This window comes from Equus caballus, chromosome 9 (assembly GCF_041296265.1).
Source record: "Equus caballus isolate H_3958 breed thoroughbred chromosome 9, TB-T2T, whole genome shotgun sequence".
NCBI lineage: Eukaryota > Metazoa > Chordata > Mammalia > Perissodactyla > Equidae > Equus > Equus caballus.
The window spans coordinates 93,417,167-93,439,226 of NC_091692.1; the positions used below are offsets into that span (position 1 = coordinate 93,417,167).

At 46.3% G+C, this 22,060-nt stretch overlaps 1 protein-coding gene across 2 annotated transcripts in view; it reads right to left on the reverse strand.

Annotated features, from left to right (window-relative positions):
* The window catches only part of COL22A1 (collagen type XXII alpha 1 chain), a 293,821-nt gene that overhangs the window by 21,747 nt on the left and 250,014 nt on the right, over positions 1–22,060 (reverse strand). For both annotated transcript variants that reach the window (XM_005613300.4, XM_014728097.3), the window contains 7 exons: positions 21,070–21,123; positions 17,269–17,322; positions 14,196–14,249; positions 9,189–9,242; positions 4,817–4,861; positions 4,001–4,054; positions 2,095–2,148 (listed from right to left, as the gene is read on the reverse strand). In XM_005613300.4, the coding sequence (XP_005613357.1) occupies positions 2,095–2,148; positions 4,001–4,054; positions 4,817–4,861; positions 9,189–9,242; positions 14,196–14,249; positions 17,269–17,322; positions 21,070–21,123 (369 nt within the window). The remainder of the gene's footprint in view (positions 1–2,094; positions 2,149–4,000; positions 4,055–4,816; positions 4,862–9,188; positions 9,243–14,195; positions 14,250–17,268; positions 17,323–21,069; positions 21,124–22,060) is intronic.

A 22,060-nucleotide genomic window follows, 5' to 3' on the forward strand; every position in this document is an offset into this window, starting at 1 on the left:
GAAGAGTAAGGATTTTTGGCACCTCAAGAACCAGTTGGCACCTGTTGGGAATGCAAGCCTGGGCTTTGGAACTGGCCCATGGGGCTAAGTGTCACTGGTGAGGGGCCCAGTTGGAGTCAGTATCCTCATCCAGGCCTATAGGGATGGTGGTGATACCCTCAGGGAGTGTGCAGGTCCACTCCATTCAGTGGGAGAATAGATGCAGAGTGCCTGATTCAGCTCCTTGCTCTCAGCTCAACCCAATGCATGCCTGTTGAATGAACAAACATCACATTCTAAAAGGAAGAGATGGGTGTGGTCAGAAAATGAGCTGCTGCTGTAGAGTGGAAAATATGAAGCCAGGGGAGACAGAGAAATCTGAAGGGTACAAATGCCCTGTCCTGAGCATGGATGTTGCCCTGTGGGCAGCCCTACAGTGCACTTTACACCCATTCCTACAGAGCTGGGACACCTGCCCCAGAGCCAGAATGCTCCGCATGGCACAGGCCCACATCCTGATCTGAAAGCTGTCTTCACACCAGCTGGGGATCCTCAAATGTGTGCATGGAAGGTGTCTGGACTCCCCGCACGCCACAGGCTGCCGACTTAGGATGGAAGGCTGGATTTGAGTCATTGTGGTCCGATCAGGGGAGAATGAGGCTCTACCCAGTGAGTTAGGAAAAGATGTGGCATTCAAATGCACACGACCTGCCCCACCTTCCTTCTGCAGGATCCTGAAGACAAAGCACACAGCCATAGCCATGATAGGCGGACAACATCAGATTTGTTGTCAGAAAGCCCTGGGTTTAGATCCCACCTATAGCTCTTACCAGCTACGTAACCGAGATCTAGGAAGCCCATGTATCTATCTTAGAGGTTTATTCACTCATTCATCTATTCCATTACTCATTCAAAATATACGCCCATACACAAGCTATACAAAATAAGCAAGCCACAAAGATAAACTGCTGTGTAACAAACGTATTCTATCTACATACTGGTAAGTGCATTGAAAATATTTTAAAAGATATATGAAATGCTATTAACAGTGGCTCCTTCTGGAGTGGGGGATGGAGGACGAAGGGGGAATTTTCTATTTATTTTGTAACATTCCATTCTGCAGGATTCCTTTTACCTTTGGCATGGATCACATTCATACTAATGTACACAGGCACGGGCATGACAGCAGCCTCTGTGAGAGGGCCCCTGGCTTAAATGGGAGAAGACACGTGTTCCTCTCTGCACAGCACGAGGCACGTAAGGAGCTATTTTCTGCCTCCCTCTCCATACTCTCCCAGGCTGCTCTTAGATAAGAGAAGGATTTGCCTAGGTGCAGGAAGAGGCGGGGATAATACTCAAAATGTTTATCAACCATATGGAGTGTTATGAGTTGAATTGTGGTCTCCCCCCCAAAATTCATATGTTGAATTCCTAATCCCCAGGATCTCAGACTGTGACCTTACTTGGAAATAGGGCACTGTTAATGCAGACGTAATTAGTTAAGATGAGGTCACACTGAAGTAGAGTGGGCCCCTAATCCAATATGACCATGTCGTTATAAAAAGGGGACATTTGGATACAGAGACATGCCCACAGGGGAACGCCATGTGAAGTTGAAGGCAGAGATTGGGGTGATGTTTCGACAAGCCAGAAAATGTCAGAGATTGCTGGTGAACCACCAGAAGCTAAGAGAGAAGCGTGGGACAGATTCTCCCTCACAGCCCTCAGAATGACCAACCCTGCCTTGATCTTGGACTTCCAGCTTCCAGAATGGTGAGACAATAAATTTCTGTTGTTTAAGCCACTTAGTTTGTGGTTCTTTGCCACAACAGCCCAAGCAAACTAACACACAGAGCATGAACTGAATATTAGAATGGCCATATGAGGGAGCACCTTCTAATTTTCCATGTTGTACGTAGGTGGTCCCAGAAAAGAGCCTGGAGCATGTCTGATGGGGCGCTAGAGGGGCTTAGTGCAGTGGCTGTTTACCAGCTGCTGAGACAAATTGCCATTTTCAACAACACATAAGGCCACACCAGGTTGAGCCAACCAAACATTACATGGTAGCAAGCCCTGCCGAAACAAAGAGCAGGTTACTCTCAATGCAAAACTCACCGGTAGGCCCCTCAATCCTTGGGGACCCTGTGGCCCTGTGGGTCCAATGTCACCCTGGAACAGAGAGAGGTCACATTATCACAGAGTCGCTGCAAGAAGATGATGGAGGCACCGTTTCAAATGTGGACCAAACTTCCTCAAGTCACCAAGACAACCAACAAACTGTGTCCAGCACATTTCATCATCATCGATGGCCAGTTATTCCAAATATAGACAAACCCATTTCACGTAGATGAGTAAACACACCTTCATTTGTGCACTTACGTATTTACTTGCTTAGACATTTTCTACCTGGTCCCACAAGGGATTTCAGGTAGCTCCATCCTGAATAAGGGAAGCAACCAGGGAAGAGATACTTTCCTGGAGTTCTGTTCCTGATTCGCTCGACAGTCACCTGAGTCCCGTTCTTGCCTCCGTTACCACCGTAAGGAACTCACCGCCCATGTGTACAGCACCTTCCAGTTTGTGAAGCAGTGGCGATTCACTACCATGGCCTCAGACGGCCTTTCAAGCACCCTAGGACATGGGAATAATTCTTTCCACGTTGTGAATGGAAAATACAGAAGCTTGGCCATGCTCCTGCACAAAGTAGACTGTAAAATTCTCCAGAAAATGGGGCTTTCAAGTTGGAAGAGTCAGATAGCTGAGAAGAAGGGAAGAAAGCATTGCCCCACAGCCTGGCATCCTGGGCTCCCGTCCCAGCTGCACTCTGACCTGCTGGGCAAGCTGAACTCAGCCACATTCCTGCTTGGGGAGCTCCTTGCATACCCTCTGCAGTTCAAGTGAAATGGGAGGGATGGGTAGACCAGGATTTTCAAACTGCCCGTTAGGGTGTTCCGGGCACCTTTGGGGGTGGGGCTGGAGAGAGGCCCTGTGCTGGGTCAATGCAGCCGTTCCTCACTGCATGCACAGGGCTCCACATGTCAGACTGATTTTGTAAAACAGATTCTGCTGCTAAGGAAAAATATGTGAACTAGATTGGATTTCTTCTAAGATCCTTTCCAGGTCCACCAACTCAGGACATCAGATCAGCCTAGAACACAACATGATTTTAGTGCCTCAGATCCTGGGGTGGAGTACACTTCACCAGTGGTTAAAGGCAGGTCCTGCAGGATGCAAAGAGGTGAGCATGTGGCTTCCTTGGACCTCAGGACCCTGTGCCCATGCTTCTGACCAAGCACCCACTCCCAGGCAGCCAAGCCGCATCGACACATATCAGACTGCCCTGCAGGATGCCATGTGCAACGGCCGGCCCTCTGTGGGCATGTGAAGTTGGCAGATCCAGAAGCCAGGCTGCCTCTTCCTGCCTCTGACTCTCAGTGCAACCACGAGTAAGTGTCTTGACCTCTCTAGGTCTCAGGTTTTCTATCTGTATGACTAGTATAAAAGATGACTTGTCCTGCCTTGTTCCCAAGACCAAAATAAATGAGTGCAGGTGAGCAGTACAAAGTGCCACACAGCACGAGGTAGTGGTAGCTGTGATGGGTTCATGAGACTGTAGAACACTGGAGATGGAGAAATAATCTGGGAGAGACTCTGAAATGCTGCTTAAACCATCTAAGTCTGGACCCAACAGGTTCATCATTGATACCACCAGATAAATCACGACTGATTCAGCAAAGCCTCCTTATAAACCATATGGCCCAGGTACCAACCCATTAAGCTGGAAGCCCAGATCCCAGAGCCTCCTCAGGATCCAAGGAGGACTCACGCAGCTCGTGGTGTCTCAAGCAGGTGAGACATCACTGATGGATTCCGAGAATCCGCCTACGAGTGTCTCCGCAGTGGCCCCACCTCCCTGGCCCAATTCTGGGTGTCTCTTGGTCCTCCAGGGAAGCACACCTTACACTTTCTCTACAGCCCCTCCTGCAGGCCCAGCCAGACCCCACAGGACATGCACACTTACATCTTTTCCTGGTAACCCTTCCTGGCCAGGGGGCCCCATGGCACCAGGCTCTCCCTAGAAAGGGGAAGCAGAAACAAAAGGCCTGCTGTTAGGGAGAAAGACGCAGAATGCCAGCTGCCTCAATAGCAGTGTCTCTGAGCATCTGGGAGGGAATGACCCAGGGGGATGGCCCACCAGAAGGCACCCCACTCTAGGGCAAGACCCCCTTTCAGGCAGGGTCCTGGCTTGGCATTGAGGTCTGCAGTGCCTGAGTCACGCTGTGCTCTGTGCTGCAGGGGAACACCAGCTAAAGGGGCAGGCCGGCCCGCCTGGCCTTCTGCCTCCTCACCTGCTGACCCACATGACCCCTTCACACCTCAGCTTTCTCTCTGTTACATAGAGCATGGCAGGGGGTCTAACCAGTGGACCCCTGGGGTCCCTTTCTTTGAGGGCATTGGGAAGAGAGGGAAGAAGGTAAAGGACAAGAAAACGGGCATCTGGGATGAACCGATGCTATCCACACATTGGCTCTGAGACTTTGGGAAAATCACCCACACCCTCTAGGCCTCAGCTACACAGGCTGTGCGAAGCACAGCCCACAGGGACGACACTCGACTCCAGCCTGACTTGGTCAAATGGGTTGTGCATCAGTGTCTGGTGCCCAGAAGAAATGTTCAGAAAATCTAGACCAAGATTGGGAGGTGATGCTTCCAATTACACCCACATCTTCTCTCGGGTGACAAGGTAGTGAGCTGGTTGGCACGGCCTGGAGCCCTCTGGCTCTAAGTCCCAGCTCAGGCCATCTGGGATGACCTCCATGAAGAGATGTCCACTTACCCGGGGACCAGGTGCACCAGAATCGCCTGTATGTCCCTTGAAGCCCTAGAAGAAAGAGGATGAAGTTATTCCACTGAAGAGCAGGCTGAGAAGAGGAGAAAGGGCAGCACCTGGTGTGATGGTCCAGCCGAATCCTGACCCTTCTCGCTGTGGCTCATCCAACTCCCTTCACTCAAGACCTGCTGAAATGTGATGGGCCCTGCCCTGTTCCATGTGTGGGCCAGGCCCCGATGCCTCGTGATTGGGTAAGGAGGCCCTTCTTCCTGGCTCACTCTGCAGCAGGAGCTTGTCCCACAAATGTCCTAGAGTGTTGGGGCTTCACTCCACATGTCTCCTGAACTCCCTCTTCCTCTCCTTCCTGATCTCGCACCAGCTGGTTTGTACCTTCTGGGGCCAGTGCTCCCCTTGTAGACACTGCCTTCACCCTGAGTTAGGTCCTGGGGTGCCTTCCTTGTTCCTATAGTCATGGCTGGTCCCATCCAACACCTGTGAGTAGAGCCAGCCCCACAACCTCATCCTGGGCCATAGTGTTGGGCTCTCCCTGTGCAGAACCGCAGCTTGGAGATATGTTACCTGAAGCTCCCCTATAGAGGCTCAAGCCCTATGAGTGAAGAGGAAGCTGTTAGCAGAGCTGACGCTATCCTTTCTAACAGCCCAGCCCAATTGTATAATAATCCCCATTTCATACATGAGGAAGCTGAGGCTCAGAGAAATAAAATACCCACCCAAAGTCCCAGAGTTAGAAAGTCATTCAATTTGGACCCAGGCAGGCCTGCCTAGATCCTATTTTCCACTGTTCTCCATGGTCTGTCCCCGGGTTCTGCCCCTGACCATTTGGAAGAGCATCTCTCCAACCCAAGTATCAGGGGACTTTCCCTGCCTGCTGAGACCCAGGGCATTCACAGGAGGCAGACTCCACCTGAGCAGCCCCTGCCTACCTTGCCACCATCAGTGTACCATGGCCCAGGTCTCAATGTCCTCTCCAAGCTGCACACACTGCTCCATTTGTGGTTCCCATAACTGGCCCCACACTTCCACCCTTCCAGACCCTTGTGCATGCTGTTCTGTCTCCTTGGCATGCCCCTTGCCCATTGGATGCATTCCTCTGGTTATAGGCCTTCCTATAATCTTCCTATCTACCAGCCTCCCATCCCAGAAGCCACCATCTCTATCACTCCTCCCATTGTCACTCTTCAAGACCCTCCTAGTGCCTTTGTCATTTTGCATCCTCTCCTTGTATCATTGCCAGAGTACTATTCTGAGTCCCCTGCTAGATGAGCCCTTGGACAGCTGGTCCCCACAGTGGCTGCCACAAAGCAACGAATGTGGACTGGGGCTGATGCCTGTGCACACAGGTCAGAGATTCTGGGGAGAACCTTGGATGGGGTCTAGAATCTAATCTCAATTGTCTAACACAGACCCCCGCAGACAGGGGCCAGTGCAGCATGGGCGAGCATTCCCTGCTCATGAGTAGTTAGGAGGGCCCTGCATGAGGTCCTGTCCTACTCCTCACTCACTGAGGGCAGGAAGGGAAGGCGGAGCAGCAACAATGGAGTAGGAGAGAAGAGAGGAAATTCCTGTCTATGGAGCCCCGACCACACGCTGTGCTACATCCTACATCCGTCATATGTGCCCTCATTTCAGTGTAAGAAGTCTTGTAAGATAGGCTTTATTTTCCCCATTTTATAGATAAGAAACCTCCAGCTCAGGCCTATCTACCACACGATAGCAAGTGGTGGGGCCATGATTCAAATTCACGTCTGTCTGACTGCAAAGCACTCCTCTCCACTGTCACACCAACTCAAGGAGGCAGCCCTTTATGGCCAAATAGGGCCAAGGCTGAATGTCCCCTGGCTGACTCCACCAGGCTCTTCTCTGACCTTGTCTCCTGATTTTATCTCCTGGTTTCAAGAAGCAAATGAAGACCCTCCTGGGGAGAAGACTGTCCTGCAGCCTGGCCATTTGAAGAAAGCTACAGCCTAGCAGCCACTCTGGTGTGGTGGCTGTAGTTGATGCTCTGGAAATGTGTTCTCTACCTGCTTCTCCCAATGGGGTGATAAGAATGTAAGAATGTGTGACCTTCCTTGGCCTCTAGGAGGGAGGCTCTGAGGGACTTCCTGAGCAGCAAGGTGGTACGGTAGAAGGTGAGGCTCCCGCACTCTGGGAGAGGCAGGGGAGGAAGGGGGTCAGGAGCCTGGCCAGGTGAGTTTCAGGTCCCTGCTAATCCCTGAGCTGAGTGACTGTGCATTTCATGTCTCCCCTCTGTGCCTAAGGGTCTTCATCTGTAACTGGGGAAACGGTCCCTGCCCTATTAGGTTGTGGTGGGAATGGATGAGATACTACAACCAGACACAGCCTTGTCACCTGGTGAGCTGTCAGGAAGTGTCAGTGACCAATGAGGAAAAGGAGGAGGAGAGGATGAAGTCATCTCAGATTTGATCCTAGAGTCAACTGCTGTAACCTTGGAAAATTCGTCTTATCCCTTGGTGTCCTAACATCATCATCTCTACAATGAGGATAATACAAATGCCCGCCTGGCATAGCCTTGTGGGATTAATCTACGGGGAGAGGCTTCCTATGCCATTAGGTTCCATGGGGCAGGGCTGACTTGGGAGTCAGGTCTTAAATGGAACCACGGCTCCCCTGTTCCAGCTGTGGGATCCTGGGCACTTTACATCTCTTCCCTGGGACTCAGTTTCCACATCTGTAAAATGAGGGTAGAACCTACTTCGGCAGGGTTGCGTTAAGGATTCAATGAGAGATAAACGGTGCTCTCTGCTGCTCAAACCAGCCCAGTTGCCTTTCCCTGGAGAGGGGCAGGGTCTGCCTGGGTTCCAGCAACTTCCTCAAAGGCATCAGAATTCTAAATACAGCCAGCTCAGAGGCAGAGACCCTGGGTGCTCTCCTCCCACATAATAATGGGCGAAAGCACCAACCAAGGGAGGCATGCACAATGTGCCAGGCAATTGGCAGGGAATTTTGTGTGTTGAGTCTTCTCCTTTAGTACTCACCACAACCCTACTGATGTGGGAGCTATTCTGATCCCCATTTCATAGAAAAAGAAACAAAGGTTCAGTAAGATCTCCCGACCAAGGTCACAAAGTTAATACATGACAAAGTAAAGGCTGAACCCAGGTTTGTCTATCTCAAAGTGCATGCCACTCTGACTCATGCCATGTCAACCAGAGTCTTCTCTCATCTGCCTGGGTCTCTAATCTCTGCCCTCACACTGGGGTAGGATTCTTTACAACTTTTAATCCAGAGATGGGTCATGCCCCAACATGGGTCCCAGCAAAAGGGTCTCCTAGGCCGAAAGGCAGTCACTCTTCCTCCAATAAAACAGGAACCATCTTAAATAAAACCAATCAGTAATTCTGTGTTTTAATCCCCCACAAGAGGTAGTATTCCCATTTTTAAGTTTCTTCTCCTGCTGCAGTCAGGTGAAAAGCAAGGAGATTTAGGAAAAGGAACATTGATTTTTTGGGGTTTTATTTCCTCTTTATTGGATACTAGCCAGGTGAGTTATTGATTTTTTTACAGGAAAACACATTAAGGAAAGAGAACTAGCATTTTTGTCTCCTACTTCTTGCCTGATAATTGGATTTTAAGGTTTTCATTAAAAACATATATTCTTCAGAAACAAATTTAAGGAATTGTGTAAAGAATTTTGAAATTATAAAAGAGCAAAGAATTTAGCAAAAAAACAAAGCACCAACAACCCCAAAATACATAGATTGAGTTCATTTTTATAGAAAAAGTGTCTGTGTATGTTTATATGTATAATAGCTTGACAGCTAGATATAGATTTTGATATATAAATGTCAGAATTCATATATAGAGAAAAATGACTGGAAAAAATACACTAGAATGTTAACAGTGTTTTACCTCTGTGTTGCAGAATTATAAGTAACTATTTTCTTCTCTATCACATTATTTTTCTTATTCTTTCTCTTATTATTACCATCATAATTTGTTATTGCTATGCAATGAGAACGGGTTACTTTTATAATTGGGAAAAAAGTCCTTTAGTGTGGAAAGTGTTCAAAACTAAAATTAAGACTCATTTTTAGGTTCTATCATCCAAAGAAAGCCAATTAAAATTATAATTAAATTGTAATTAAAATTATAATAAATAGAACAAAGAAAACTTAGAACAATGATGGCTGCAATTTTGAAAGTAAATTTTACAGCCATGGCACGTGAAAGAACTGAATTTATCACGGAGAAGCACCGTTGTCTCGGAGGAGAGGTGCTTTTGGAATCCACGGTGGGGCAGTCCCAGGGCACCCTACCCACCGTGTCACAGCCATGTGGCTGACGGCTTTATTCTGCTATGAACAACACGCAGACACACACACACACCAGCACTTACGGGGGGACCTCGGGCTCCCTCAGGTCCTGGCAGACCCGCCTCTCCTGTTTTGCCCTGTGAGTAAAGAAGAAAAGAAGAATTTGAGGACAACATTTTAAGGATCTTCTCATTCTTGGCTGCCTGGGTTTCACAGTTTATGTTTCCACAAGCCAGTCTCTGACCACCCTGCCAACTCTTTCCTCAGCCATTTTGGTCCATTTCAGTCCAAACAAATCAACACCATGTACTCCAGCCTATTATGTTCTTGGTTTCCCTGAGACAGTGCAGGCTGCACAGGTGTCGTCTCTGAAGCAATTATTCAGGTGCCCCTGTTTATTCTCAGAAGTGTTCTGGTCCGGATGAGAAATTATGTAGACATTTTTGTTATAAATGACTTTATGCCTGCTTACGAAAACTCTTCATGGCAATTAATAATTATTGCATGTTACAAATGGGGACACTGAGGCTCAAGGAAGTTATAGCTTCATGAAGTTAATAAATGGCAAAGCCAGACTGAATCCCAGCTTTGTGTGACACCCAAAAGGATGCTCTCCTCACCCCAGCAGCTGTGCCTACTGACAGGGAGGTCGTAATTCACCCATCCTTTTCCCCGTTCCAACCTCTCCTAACTATCAAGAAGTTATGGGGACACTTTTTTATTTTTTAAGCTCATTTTCTTTTTCATATTTTGCAAATGCTTCTCTTTTTTTTCTCCCCAAAGCCCCAGTACATAGTTGTATATCCTAGTGGTAAGTCCTTCTAGTTCTTCTATGTGGGGTGCTGCCACAGCACGGCTCGATGACCGGTGTGTAGGTTTGTGCCCGGGATCCAAACTGGCGAACCCCACGCCACAGAAGCAGAGTGTGCACAGTTAACCACTACGCCACCTGGACGGCCCCCAGGACACTTCTGCTATTTGAAAGTCTTCACTACGAGCAGCTTAGGATCGCCCTGGATAGAACCACACCATGAATAAAAGCCAATCTGAGACTTGGGTGTTAAAGTCCAGATGCGGTGGTCAGAGGTGGGGGAGGATGCAGAGGAGCAGGGGAAGGTGGGTGAGAGGGCACATCTGATTGATGGGACGAGGCGGCCGCATGCTGGCCCCGCCTTCCCTGTAACAGGACGGCCAGCCTAGTCCCCCATATTTCCCCCTCATTTTCACAGCTTATAAACCTTGAGGATCAGATGGGGTCCACCAGGGGGAAGGAGAGGGAAAGGGGCATCCTTGGATCTAGAGGAAAAATTACAGAGAAGGAGGATAGGGTACAAAGCTCTGATTTTCAAATTTGTTTGTTTCCTCCGTTTCAGCTTGTCAATTCTATCTTGGTGATTTTGGGGTGTCATTTCCCTTCCCTGGATCTGTTCCTCAGTTGTAAATTCAGGACACCCCCCCCATAGGTCCTTGTGATTGAGGGTATACAGACCTAGCCTGGTTCCTGCCCCACAGTCAAGTGGGATGGCCATCACTGGCCCAAGTTACCAATAGAAAAATGGTAACAACCAGCAACTGTTGAGGGTTTTCCATGCACCAGGCACAACTTCACATAATCATGTCAATGAGTCCTCACTGTAACCCCTGAGGGAGGCACTATCTTCATCCCTCAGGTAAAATGCTGAGGCACAGAGAGGTTAAGTGATCTCCTCAAGGGCACACAGCTTGGATTCTAATCCAGGCATTTTGGCTCCAGAGGCTCTATACTTTATCTTATGCTATAATTAATGCTCAAATGTTCTTAATAAAAACTATGCAACAGGCAACTCAAAAAGCTGCCTATCCATCTATCCATCTACCCATCCACCCCATCATCTATCCATCTACCTATCCACTATCTGTGAATCCATCCATCATCAATCCATCTATCTATCTATCCATCCTTTTATCCATCCATCCATCCATCCATCATCTATCCATCCATCCATCATCTATCTACTATATATCAATCCATCCATGTCCCTAAAGTATAAGAACTTGAAGGAATAAGTCAAAGTGAAGAGTGGCCACCTAACACCTGTAGCAAAGGGTGCTATTTCCAAGCCACAATTCCTTGGCTCACCCAGGAGAACACCTACAACTTTGCTGTACAGTCCTGCCTGGGCTGGAGGCTGTGAACAGAATGGCCTTCAGGGGTGCTTGACTCTGAGGTGTGGAAGGCCCAAGTGATTCCTTCATCAAAACAGGCTTGTAGTTGATGGATAAATAGCCCAGCCTCCTGGTCCCCTGGCAGGGTTGGGAGCAAGGATTCCAGGCGTATGCATCCCAAACTCTGGGAGGGTCTCCAGCAAGGCTGGGCCCTAACGGCCCACTGGAGGGGCTTACTCCCTGGCCTGCCCCCAGTGGCTTTCTTTCCTTCCTCACTCCATTTCCTCACCTCCTCACTGCTACCTGGGATCGCCTCCCAAGTGCTCCACCTGCCTCCAGATCCTGTCTCCAGGTCTGCTCTCCAGGGGGTCCCTGAGACCACCCATTCCTGTGCCAATTTCCTTCCAAGCAGCTCAGAGAGATAAACGTCAGGATGGTCACACAGATGGCCACAGATTCCAGAATGAACCCACGGCTAAACTCAGGAACGCCCTTGGTGGGAGTCACTGACCCCACCTCTTCCAGGAGAACCAGCCCCCTGATGCCCGACTTACGCTCTACTCACCCAGCACAGGCCTGGTCTTGCATTAGTCTACACGCAGTGCCTGGCACAAGCCTATCTGGAAAAGGCCTTCCATAGACAGACTGAATGAGGACCAGCAGCCTCAGTTATCCTCTGCTGTAAGTGACAGCCTCTCAGGATAACACACCTTCTGCAGAAAAGCTGATCTCCTGCCCTGAAGTACTGAACTCCGGGGTCAGCCTCTAGGGTGTGAGTCCTTCATTTACCAGCTGTGTGACCTTGGCCAGCCTATTTAAGCTCTCTGTGCCTTAGTTTGCTCAACTAGGGCAATAATCCTACCCACACCCCTCCATTGAGTTTTCTGAAGATTACACTGGAAAGTGTGAGGAAGCGCTCGGTACCACCGGCCCTAGGTCTGCATGCAGTAGCTGTCAGCCACGGTGCTGATATTTGTCCTTCTCTCTCCCTTCCCACATTCTCAGCCTGGCTACCTGCCATTTGCCCACCGCGGGCAGCTCTGCTGGGCGTCAGCCATCAACGGCTTAGAGGAGCTCGTCCCTTTGCTCGCTGCTGTAAGCGCTTTCATTCCCTCTCAGCAGTGAATTCCGGTTTCAGCATCCAGCAAACAGTGTAAGATGATAGAGACGGTGCTCCCGGCAAGTTGCATAAGACGCAGAATGAGTCATAACCATTTATGACCAACAAATTAAATGGAACATAAACCTCGCTGTGGAAACTTTTATGTAATTCCACGGAATGGTTCTACAGACTCTGCAGTTCTAACCCCACCAGGAGGTAAAACTAGGGCAGAGGGAAAAAGTAACTTCCTAAAATAATTAACAGTTAGACCAGCCTGATGCCTTTAGCAAATTTCTCACGTCATTTGATTCTCCGGCAGCTCTGGCGAGTCAGTACTATTATTCTCACTCTATTTGAAGAGAAACTGAAGCTGGGAGATGCATTCTGATTCACCCCAGGTCACAAAGCCTGTATGGGGTGGAGCCAGCACCTGAAGCCAGTTTCTTCCTTTCTTTTTTTTAAAATAGGAATTTGAAAGTCTGACTATTCAAAACTTATACATCATGTTTATAAAATAGTCAAATGAGATCACTATACTTGTTGCCATGAGGCACGTCTGTAAGAGAATTAGAATATTAGGTATGCCACTCAAAAGCCAGTTTCCTCTTCTCCGTTTGTGGCTGTAGTTTTGCCGCAAAATGTTTTTATTTAATTATGATATTTTAAATTTAATTTTATCAATAAGTAATACATGCACATGGCTCCCAAAATTTAAAAGATAACAAGAAAATAGCACACTATGGATTATAAATTTGCCTTCCCGTCCCCATGTCCCTTCTGCTCAGAATCATCCTCTCCTGGATGGCAACTACTTTTACTGGTGCCTTTGGAGTCTGCAGAGTTTATTTATGTAAATGCTAGAAAAGATATACCTAGACCTATTCTTACACAAAACAGGGCAGGCTAAACACAGTGCTCTGTAGCTTTGCCTTTTTGCTTAACAAAACATCCTGGTGAAGTCCCATGTCAGTGCTACAGAATGTCCTCCGTCTTCCTAACAGCTGCTTGGGACCTACAGGGTGCAGCCCCATAGCTAACCAGGCTCCTACTGGTGGGCATTTGGAGAAGCCAGGTCTCTAAGCCCCAGATGCCGCCCGCCACCTTCCCCTCGATACTGAGGCTGTGGAAGGGATTTGAGAAGATAAAAGTGCTTCCAATTACTGAAGAATCATTCTCATCACGGAGCCCTGATCCACAGTCAGGAGGATCTGACCTATCTAAGCAAGGACGACTTTGAGGTCACAGATACGGGTCCATAGAAATCCCCAACACTTCCAACCAACAGCTACCGGGGCCACAGAGCCTTCCTCAAGAGCACTTGGTCTGTCTCACTGTGTGTCCCAGGTAGGTGTCATTAAAGAAAAAACAAACCCAACAACTCTATGCCAGAGTTGAAGAAAGGGCCCACTCGCATCCCTGGAGCTGGCCGGTGCAGCTCAGGTTTTCGGCGGGTGTAACAGGCTTTTCAGATATCAGATCTTGACTCCAGCCATGCTCACCTGCTCCAGTTCCCCTCCCACATGAACAGGATTGAGGCTGCATGGGGCAGGGAAAGAAAAACGTAGAGGAGGGACAGGAGCCCAGTCTCAGGTTCTGATTCAGGCACCAGCCCAGCACGTGACTTTCGACCCATCGTTTCACCTCTCTGAGACTCAGTTTCCTGAGCTGTAAAACGGGGACAGCAGTATTGACTTTGCAAGCTTGTTGGGAGAAATAAAGGAAGTAATGTATATAAATAACTCTCATTGTGGCTAGTTCATAGTAGCTCCCGGACACATAGTAGTTGGTATCGAGATATTACCAATTTGGCATGTAAAACGGTAAGAAATTTAAAGTCCCTTACCGGCTCTCCAGGGGGACCTGGTTTCCCATCTCTGCCCTCTTTGCCTTCTTCTCCCTGGAAGAGAAACTCAAATTAGTTATCTGGCTGAAGATGCTAAGAGGGAAGGAAGGACAGTTTCAGCCTGTCTTTTCGTCCAGTATACAGCTACCTTCACACTTAGCAGCTAAAGGACATTTCAAGAGACAGGATTGGTTAGATTTCCTGGTTTCATCTCCAATACCAAGATTCTGGCTTGGATCTCTGATCTGCAGTGCCTGGCACATGGTAGAAAAGCCATAAATTGCAATAGCATCATTATCATTGCTGTTGATGGAAAGAAACCCCTACTGGACATTTTGAAGGAGTCAGATTTGGGTGATAGATAGGGCCTCATATCTAGATTGAACGCAGGATGAGGAGGAGAGGATGCCAGTGCTGATGAAGATGAGTACACTGAATGACGCTCAGGAGAGCACTTAGCACAACTCCTGGAACACACAAGGGCTCAGTGAATGGCAGCGAGGACTATGTCTGGGTTATAGAAATGCCACGGACATTTCACATTTCCTTCCATGAAATCAAGGTATGATGCCCCCTGCCCCCGCAGTTCCCTCCCAGAAATAGACAACCTCCTGCTCTAGATGGGCAGTATAGGCCTCAGGAATACTAAGAGGTCCTGATATCTCTGAAGATGGGAAAGACAGTGCTGTCGATGATTATGACATCACACAGACTTAAGTCCCAATCCCAGGCCACCTGAACCCGGGTTCTGGGGAAAGAAAGCAATAAGACAGAGGGGAAACTGAGACAAACTGGGCAAAGTTGGAATCCTGCTTGCATCTAATAGGTATATGATCTTAGGCAATTTATTGAAATTCTCAGCTCTTCAGTCCTTTCCCTTATAAACAGAGATGACAGAACTGCCTGGCAGAGTCACTGGGTAGCTCAGAATCGATGCTTCCACTTGCAACGCTCAACAAACCAGCCACTGATAAACAACACCAGCGGTGTGGCTGCTCCTGCTGCTGCAGGAGCTCATGAAATGGTGCACTATTCCTCGTCAGAGCCTTTCACATCAGTGCCTTGGCACTGGTGGGAAGCCACTGTGGACAGTAATCTAAGTTTACTGCCCGTCCAGTCTGCTGTCCCAATGCTCAATGCACACCTGTAACTCTTTATGAATGCTGCTCCTGGCATAACCATGTTAACACCAAATATACCAGATGGGCTGACTCAGAAGCCAGGCTGTATTGACTCTCCTTTCAATTAAGAGTTTAAGTCCAGAAGACATTTCTCCCCAGGCATGGAGCAGTGGGGAGGACTATACAGAAAATAAAGCCAATGCAACATGGTTAGACAGGCTCAGGAGGATGACCAGCAGACTCAGGCTGGAAGCTGAGGCTGGCAGGAGATCCATGGGACTCCTGGAGCAGACACCCTGGCCCTGGAAGCCACAGGAGTGCCAGTTTGGAAAAGGCAGAGGGTTGAGTGTGGCCTATTGAATCACCTGAGAAGGAAATTTGGCTTCCCAAGAGAGAAAGGCTGCCCCTCGCTGACTGTGAGTTGATGAGCGATCCTTTGGCTTCTCAGAGCCTTAGTTTCTTCACCTTTAATAAACAGAGATTCTCACAGCTACACTGCAGGGGGAGGAGTTCAGATTGTAATGTTTATATTAAACGGTCTTTCTTGCACAGTGCATGGTGCAGAGTTGGCACTTAATAAATGGGGAGATTTATTACTTTACTTCACAGAAGCTAACGTTGCTGCTCAATGAATGCTGGCAGAAGGTCACGCTGCATCTCTCACAGCCCCTAGCAGAAGTGGAAGGCACTTATTAACGCTTACAATTTCTTATAGCCAGTCGGTGTAAATATATATACCCATGTCTTCTTGCAGGTGGCTCTTTCTACCTGAAACATCTTCTTCCTGACCCCTGGCAACTTTCTCCGCCTACATAACTTGACCTTGAATACTCATCTCCTGTATCACCTCCCTCTGGTGCCCCTCCTGGTTTGGCTTGGGTGTCGATCCCCTAGGCTCTGATCTATCTATCACATTACGCATCAAGCTCTGAGTAAATAGTTTTTTCCCTTTTTGTTTGGCTTCTCAATGAGACCCCAGGCACCACGCTGGCTGGGACCACAGCCAGGTACGTCTGGTACCTCAAATGCTGGCACAGGTCAGGAGCACTCTGCTCCTTCATGCATCACTCACTCCTCCTGTCCTTCATTCAGCCCAGATTTAGGAAGCACCTACTGGCCGCAGTGCTGGGGAGGGTGTGGGTGAAGGTGGAAAAAAATCAACAGGAATTTATGGCTGAAGATCTTAAGTGTTGTGAGGGGTCAGGAAGGGAGAGCGCAGCTCAGGTTCCTACCTACCCCTCTGGGGAGGCTCAAGGACGTCTCCCCAGAGAAAATTATGTCTAGCCGAGACCTCAGGATGATCAGAGGAATGGGGCTGTGGTGAGGACTGCACGCATTAACATAAAGAAAACTCCTTGCACAGACCCCTCCATGTGGTGAGCACAATGTACTTGAAAGCTATTATGATTCTTATTGCCCAGGTAGATGAAGAGGAAGAGTTTCCTAGATCGGAAGGATTTGTGGAAGGAAGGCAAAGTAGTTTAGAGTGGCCAGGAGTAAAGGGTGTGAGTGGGGTTGTAGTTAACGAGGGCAGGAACGAGAAAGAGACAGACAGGAAAGCAGGGTCCATTCTTGAGCTGCCAGGGAGGAACTGCAGAGTCTTAGCTTAGGTCTGAGGACAGTAATGAGCAGAAGGGAGTGACGTGATGGGATTTGCACTGTACACACATATATACACGTACCCACACATATGTGCATGTGTGTAGAGAGACAGAGATGAAAATACTATTACATAAGAAAATAACAACAAACATATGCATGAAAGAAGAATGAGACTAAGATTGACTCCGCCAAAAATTTAGTTGGCTTTGGGTAGTGACTATTTTTCCTCTCATGTTCTATAACACACAGAATTCCCCTAGTAACCATGCCTTGCTTAACAATGGTGAGATATATTTTCAGTTGCTTATTTTTGTAGTAGAGAAACTGGATTTTCTTTTAATGCCACTTACTGGGATTCCAGGTAATCCAGATGGGCCTTGGGGGCCAGGAGGACCTTCTTTTCCCTAAAAGATCCAATACATAAAAATAACATTAAGTCTCTCAGACCAGCTTTTCTGGAAGTAAATGGTCTCACACAGAATTTCCTTCTGGCTTGGAAGGAGTCTTTGGGGAGAAACAATGAGTGATTCTGTAGCCCCACTGCTTTCCAGGCATTGCCTGCTCCCAGGGCCGGGGGCTGCCCTGAGCACAGCATAATTACACCAACTGAAGTGCAGACTAGGACTCATTTTGGTCATATTACCCAAACTCAGAGGGAACTGGAGATTGGAAGGTGAGGTGGGAAGAAGATCTTGAGATTTTGGGGTCCACAAGACCTGGGTCCAGACCCAACTTTGCACTTTGTCCCCAAACTGCCTGAGACTCAGGTCCCCACTGTACAGCATAGACCACAGCACCCGGGGGTGCTGTGTACACAAGACCCAACACAAGTGAAGAGCTGACCAGGGAGCTTTATTATTATCGTTGTCTTGTCCAGAGGTTTGTAAACTTTGTACCATACACCAAAAGTATCTCTTTTCTCCATGAAATAGACCTTGTGATTTGAAAGACTATTTACCAAATTGCATTAATTACTACTTCATTTCCTGTTTTACTCACCAAAGACACACATTACTGTCAACCAGCACTTCTAAATCAGTATGAGGTAGTCAGTATCATCACTCGTATTCTGATGAGCACTTTTATATCATCCTGTGTCTCTACTGTGAGTATTTAGAGGTCCTGACAACTTTATAATCTCCTGCCAGTTTTTCTTTTATGATAAGATACTGATGCCAGGTTTTACATTCTAATCCACATGCCACACAAAATGAGGTATTCTTAAGGGTTATGATTTCAGCCTCTTGGAAGAAAAGCAAAAGCAAAAGTATTTTGATATCTATTTCAGATTTATACAGATTTTATATATTGTCATATAAAAACTTTCCAATGAGGGACCCAAAACATACTTCCTTTATTAAGTACTAGTTAAACTCAATAAAAACTCAATAACTGAGTTTTATTTCCATATCAGAAGAAAATGAAAGACATCAGTAATGCATTGTTAAGACATCGAGAAATTTTTTTATAGACCTTTGGAAACCAATAAAGAATAGACAATGTTTTAGGTTTACTATAGGTTTGTTAAAATATTTTCTCAAAAGGATTTAGACTCTACATTCATGTTGAAAGGTTACTGTAAATTTAAAAAAAGAATGCTATGTTTATTCATTTGCATTGATAAGAATTTGGCATCACCTGCATCTCTATCATCTTATGTTGCATGATATTTGAGATTGCCTAGACATGTTGCCACTTAGACCAATGCAAAATAGTAACAACAAAAAACCAAAACATTAACCTGTGCCCACATCAGAACACCTACAAACACATTAACAAGTGGATTCTTTTTCTGAACTTGGAACAAATATTCAATCATCATTAGGGATTCTTAAATATTCATAATAGAGCTTCCTGGATTCCTTCCTGCATGCTTATTGTTCCAAGGACCCTAGTATGGAAACACTAGTGATCTAGGACAGGGGTCAGCAAACCCTGGCTCTCTGCCTAGTTTTGTAAATAAAGTTTTATCAGAACACAGTCACACTGCTAGTTTACATAGTGTCTATGGCTGATTTCACTTTACCACATCAGAGTTGAATATTTGCAACAGAGACCATAAGGCCCACAAGACTAAAATGTTTATTATTTAGATCTTTTTCACCCCCATCAGATGAGTTAAAGATTGAACAAGGAGTGAGTATGTTTGTTCCTAAACCTGTTTGCACCAGTTGTTATTTGCTATGGAAATTATACAGTTTAATTATTCATTATGTAATTCAATAAAATTTAGGTGAATAAAGAGAAAGAATGACCTTTTTACACAAATTAAGTTAGAATTTTGAAAATATTGAATAAATATAAGTCACTCGCTATCTAGATAGCTAGAAAACAAGATAGCTATAAATGATTAGCAAACAACAACAAAAAATCCTAACAATCTAGGATTTTAAATTCGTATGGCTTCACAGGTGTTGTCATATTCCCAAACCACTTTTTTTAGAAATGCAACAAATATTAGGTGGCTGGATGTTCTTTTTACAAGAACAATAACAAGGGACTCCCTTAATGGGACCCAAAGTCAAAGTAAAGGTTTTCATTCTGTGTCAAAAAGATTGGCAAATGGTTTATATAATTTAATTCAAAATACAATGGAAATGTTTTAGATTTGTATGTATATATAAATTTTTTACTATACCCCATTTAACTTTTTTATTTCTGTTTTTTAACTACCAACATTCATTGTTGGGGCTAAGATAACTTTGACTATTTTCTGGTTTGTTGTTTACGTGAAATATCAGAACCACGGACAGCTTCAAGCACGTCCATAACTTGTCACAAGGTCCCAGGACAGAATCAATGTCTTATTTAATATGGTTTAATTCCTAGGAATGTAACAATTTACATCTGAGCTTCACATCTTATTCTCCTTGGGCAAACAGTCCATTAGTTTTTATCCGGGAAATCTTTTGCTGTCTGAGAATCAATAAAAAGCTGCCTGCAGTATATTTTATATTTTATTCATCCTGGGACTTCCGAGTAGCCTGCTTCCAAAGAATTGGCCAGATGATGATCATAAAAAGAACCATGTGGCTGTTATTCTTCAATCTGAACATCCCTCCAGCCCCCAACCCTGATCATCCCACACAGAGGTCAGTGTAAAGTAGCAGAAAAAATACTGAGTTGGGAGTTTTTTGATTGACTTAACTCCAAAATTGGATATTAATTTCCTGCATGACCAAGACCTAGCCCCATAGGACTTTGTCCTCCTTGTCTGATGAGGAGAAAGTGGTCCTAAGTGATCCCTAAAGTGCTCTTGACACTATAATCCAGAAATACCAGGGCAGGGTTGACCTGGTTGTTAGCCAGACTTGGAATACGACACTGACATTCATGTAGACCAGGATTTGCACCAGGCTCTCACATTTTCTCATCATGTGGCCCTGAACTGGTCATTTGACTTCTCTGATTCCCATCCCTTCCTTATTTATAAAACAGAGATAATAATTCAGGACATTTATAAGTAATAGGGCAGTCAGATGAGATAAGGGAAGTTAATGTACTATGTATTCCTTTAAGTGAATATGCATGTAGTGTCTATTAGTACAATGCCTGCTAAACTGAGGTTCACCCTTTGCTTTATGGTATTAGAACTAAGAGTGGTTCTGGCAGCCTACGCAATGAATATAGTGCTGATTTTTTGGAAAAAAGCCTTATGTTTAAGCGTCAGCTCTACAAGTTGTGGTTCCAGGACCTAGATCTGTGACTTCCCCTTACTTAACTCCACTCTGCCCTTTGAACAATTGGATAACAACAGCTACCTCCTGCCTGACATGTCACCTTGTGCATACCATAGGCGCAGGGTGGGTTAGTTCCAAGCCTTTCCACTGCCCCATACTTGTTCAAAGAAGAAACCACACTGACAAGAAATTTAGAGGTGGGCCTAAGCCTTGGGCCTGTTTAATTGGTTGTAAACTGAATTCTAGAATCACAGATTGCCAGGTCATTTCACCCAAACCTTTATTTTAGAGGAGAAGTAACTGAGACTTGTTAGAAAGTGGTCCCTCCTGTGGTTTCACTGCAAGGCTAGTAGTGAATAGAACCTCAAAATGAATGAGCCATGCACAGTAGGGAAGCACAGGGCTGGGCTGGCAAACGCTTGGGGTTCTAAACACAGACTGAAGGCAGATCGTGTCCATTGAGGGACTTACCGGTGGTCCTTGGATTCCTGGTGGTCCAGCAGCTCCTGCAATTCCACCTGCTCCCTGAGGATGACAAAGCAGAAACCCAGTTTGTCATATATATGAACAGATGTCATTAGCACCTCCTTTTTGTGCATGAAGCAATCAGTGCACAGATCTCACATCCTGTGCCCCTCCTAGCTGCCTGAACCATAAGTATTTCAAAGGTGTTTCTGCCTTCCCCATCAGGTTGGGCTAGTCTCTGAGAATAAAACAATGTTGGGAGGACAGGAACCACATTTCAGAAAGGGCCAAGGCATTCACTAGCTAGTCATCACTAACACAACAGTAAATGGTCTCACTGCAGAATGGACATTTTCTTCTAATTTCAGGGAACACTTAGGATAGAAAGCAAAAACTGAACAATTGCATTTATCTTCCAGGGAGATAAAGAAGGCAACTGCTTCTGTGAACTCAGGGATGAAGAAAGAGATGCAGAGATGGATATATGGAAGGGGAGTTCTACACTGGTAAGTAAGTGGTACAAAGTGAGCCCCAGACGCACTCTGCCTTAGGGCTCTTGCACATGCTGTTCCTTCTGCCTGAAACCTAATCCCCCATGTGTCAGAGCTCATATCCTCCTCTCCTCTGTGTCTTGCCTCAGCTATCAGCTTCTCAGTGAGACACTATCTGCCTACTAGATCTAAAATTGCAAGCCCCTGTTGCTCACAACCCCTTTTCTGTCTTTATTTTTCTCCATAGCACTTGCTACCATCTGACATCCTTGTGCTTATTGACTTATTTGTTTATTGAGAACTGAAACAGTGCCTTGGAGACAGTGAGCATTCAATCAATATTTCTTGAATAAATGAATTAATTAGGAACTGGGCTGGCTGGGTGAGAAAGGCAGAATTTCTTTAGACTAGTTAATACATTGCCTCTTACTAGCTTGGGTCAAGTCATATAAGATCTCTAAGCCTCAGTTTCCTTATCAGTAAAAGGATAGAAAGTGATATTGCCC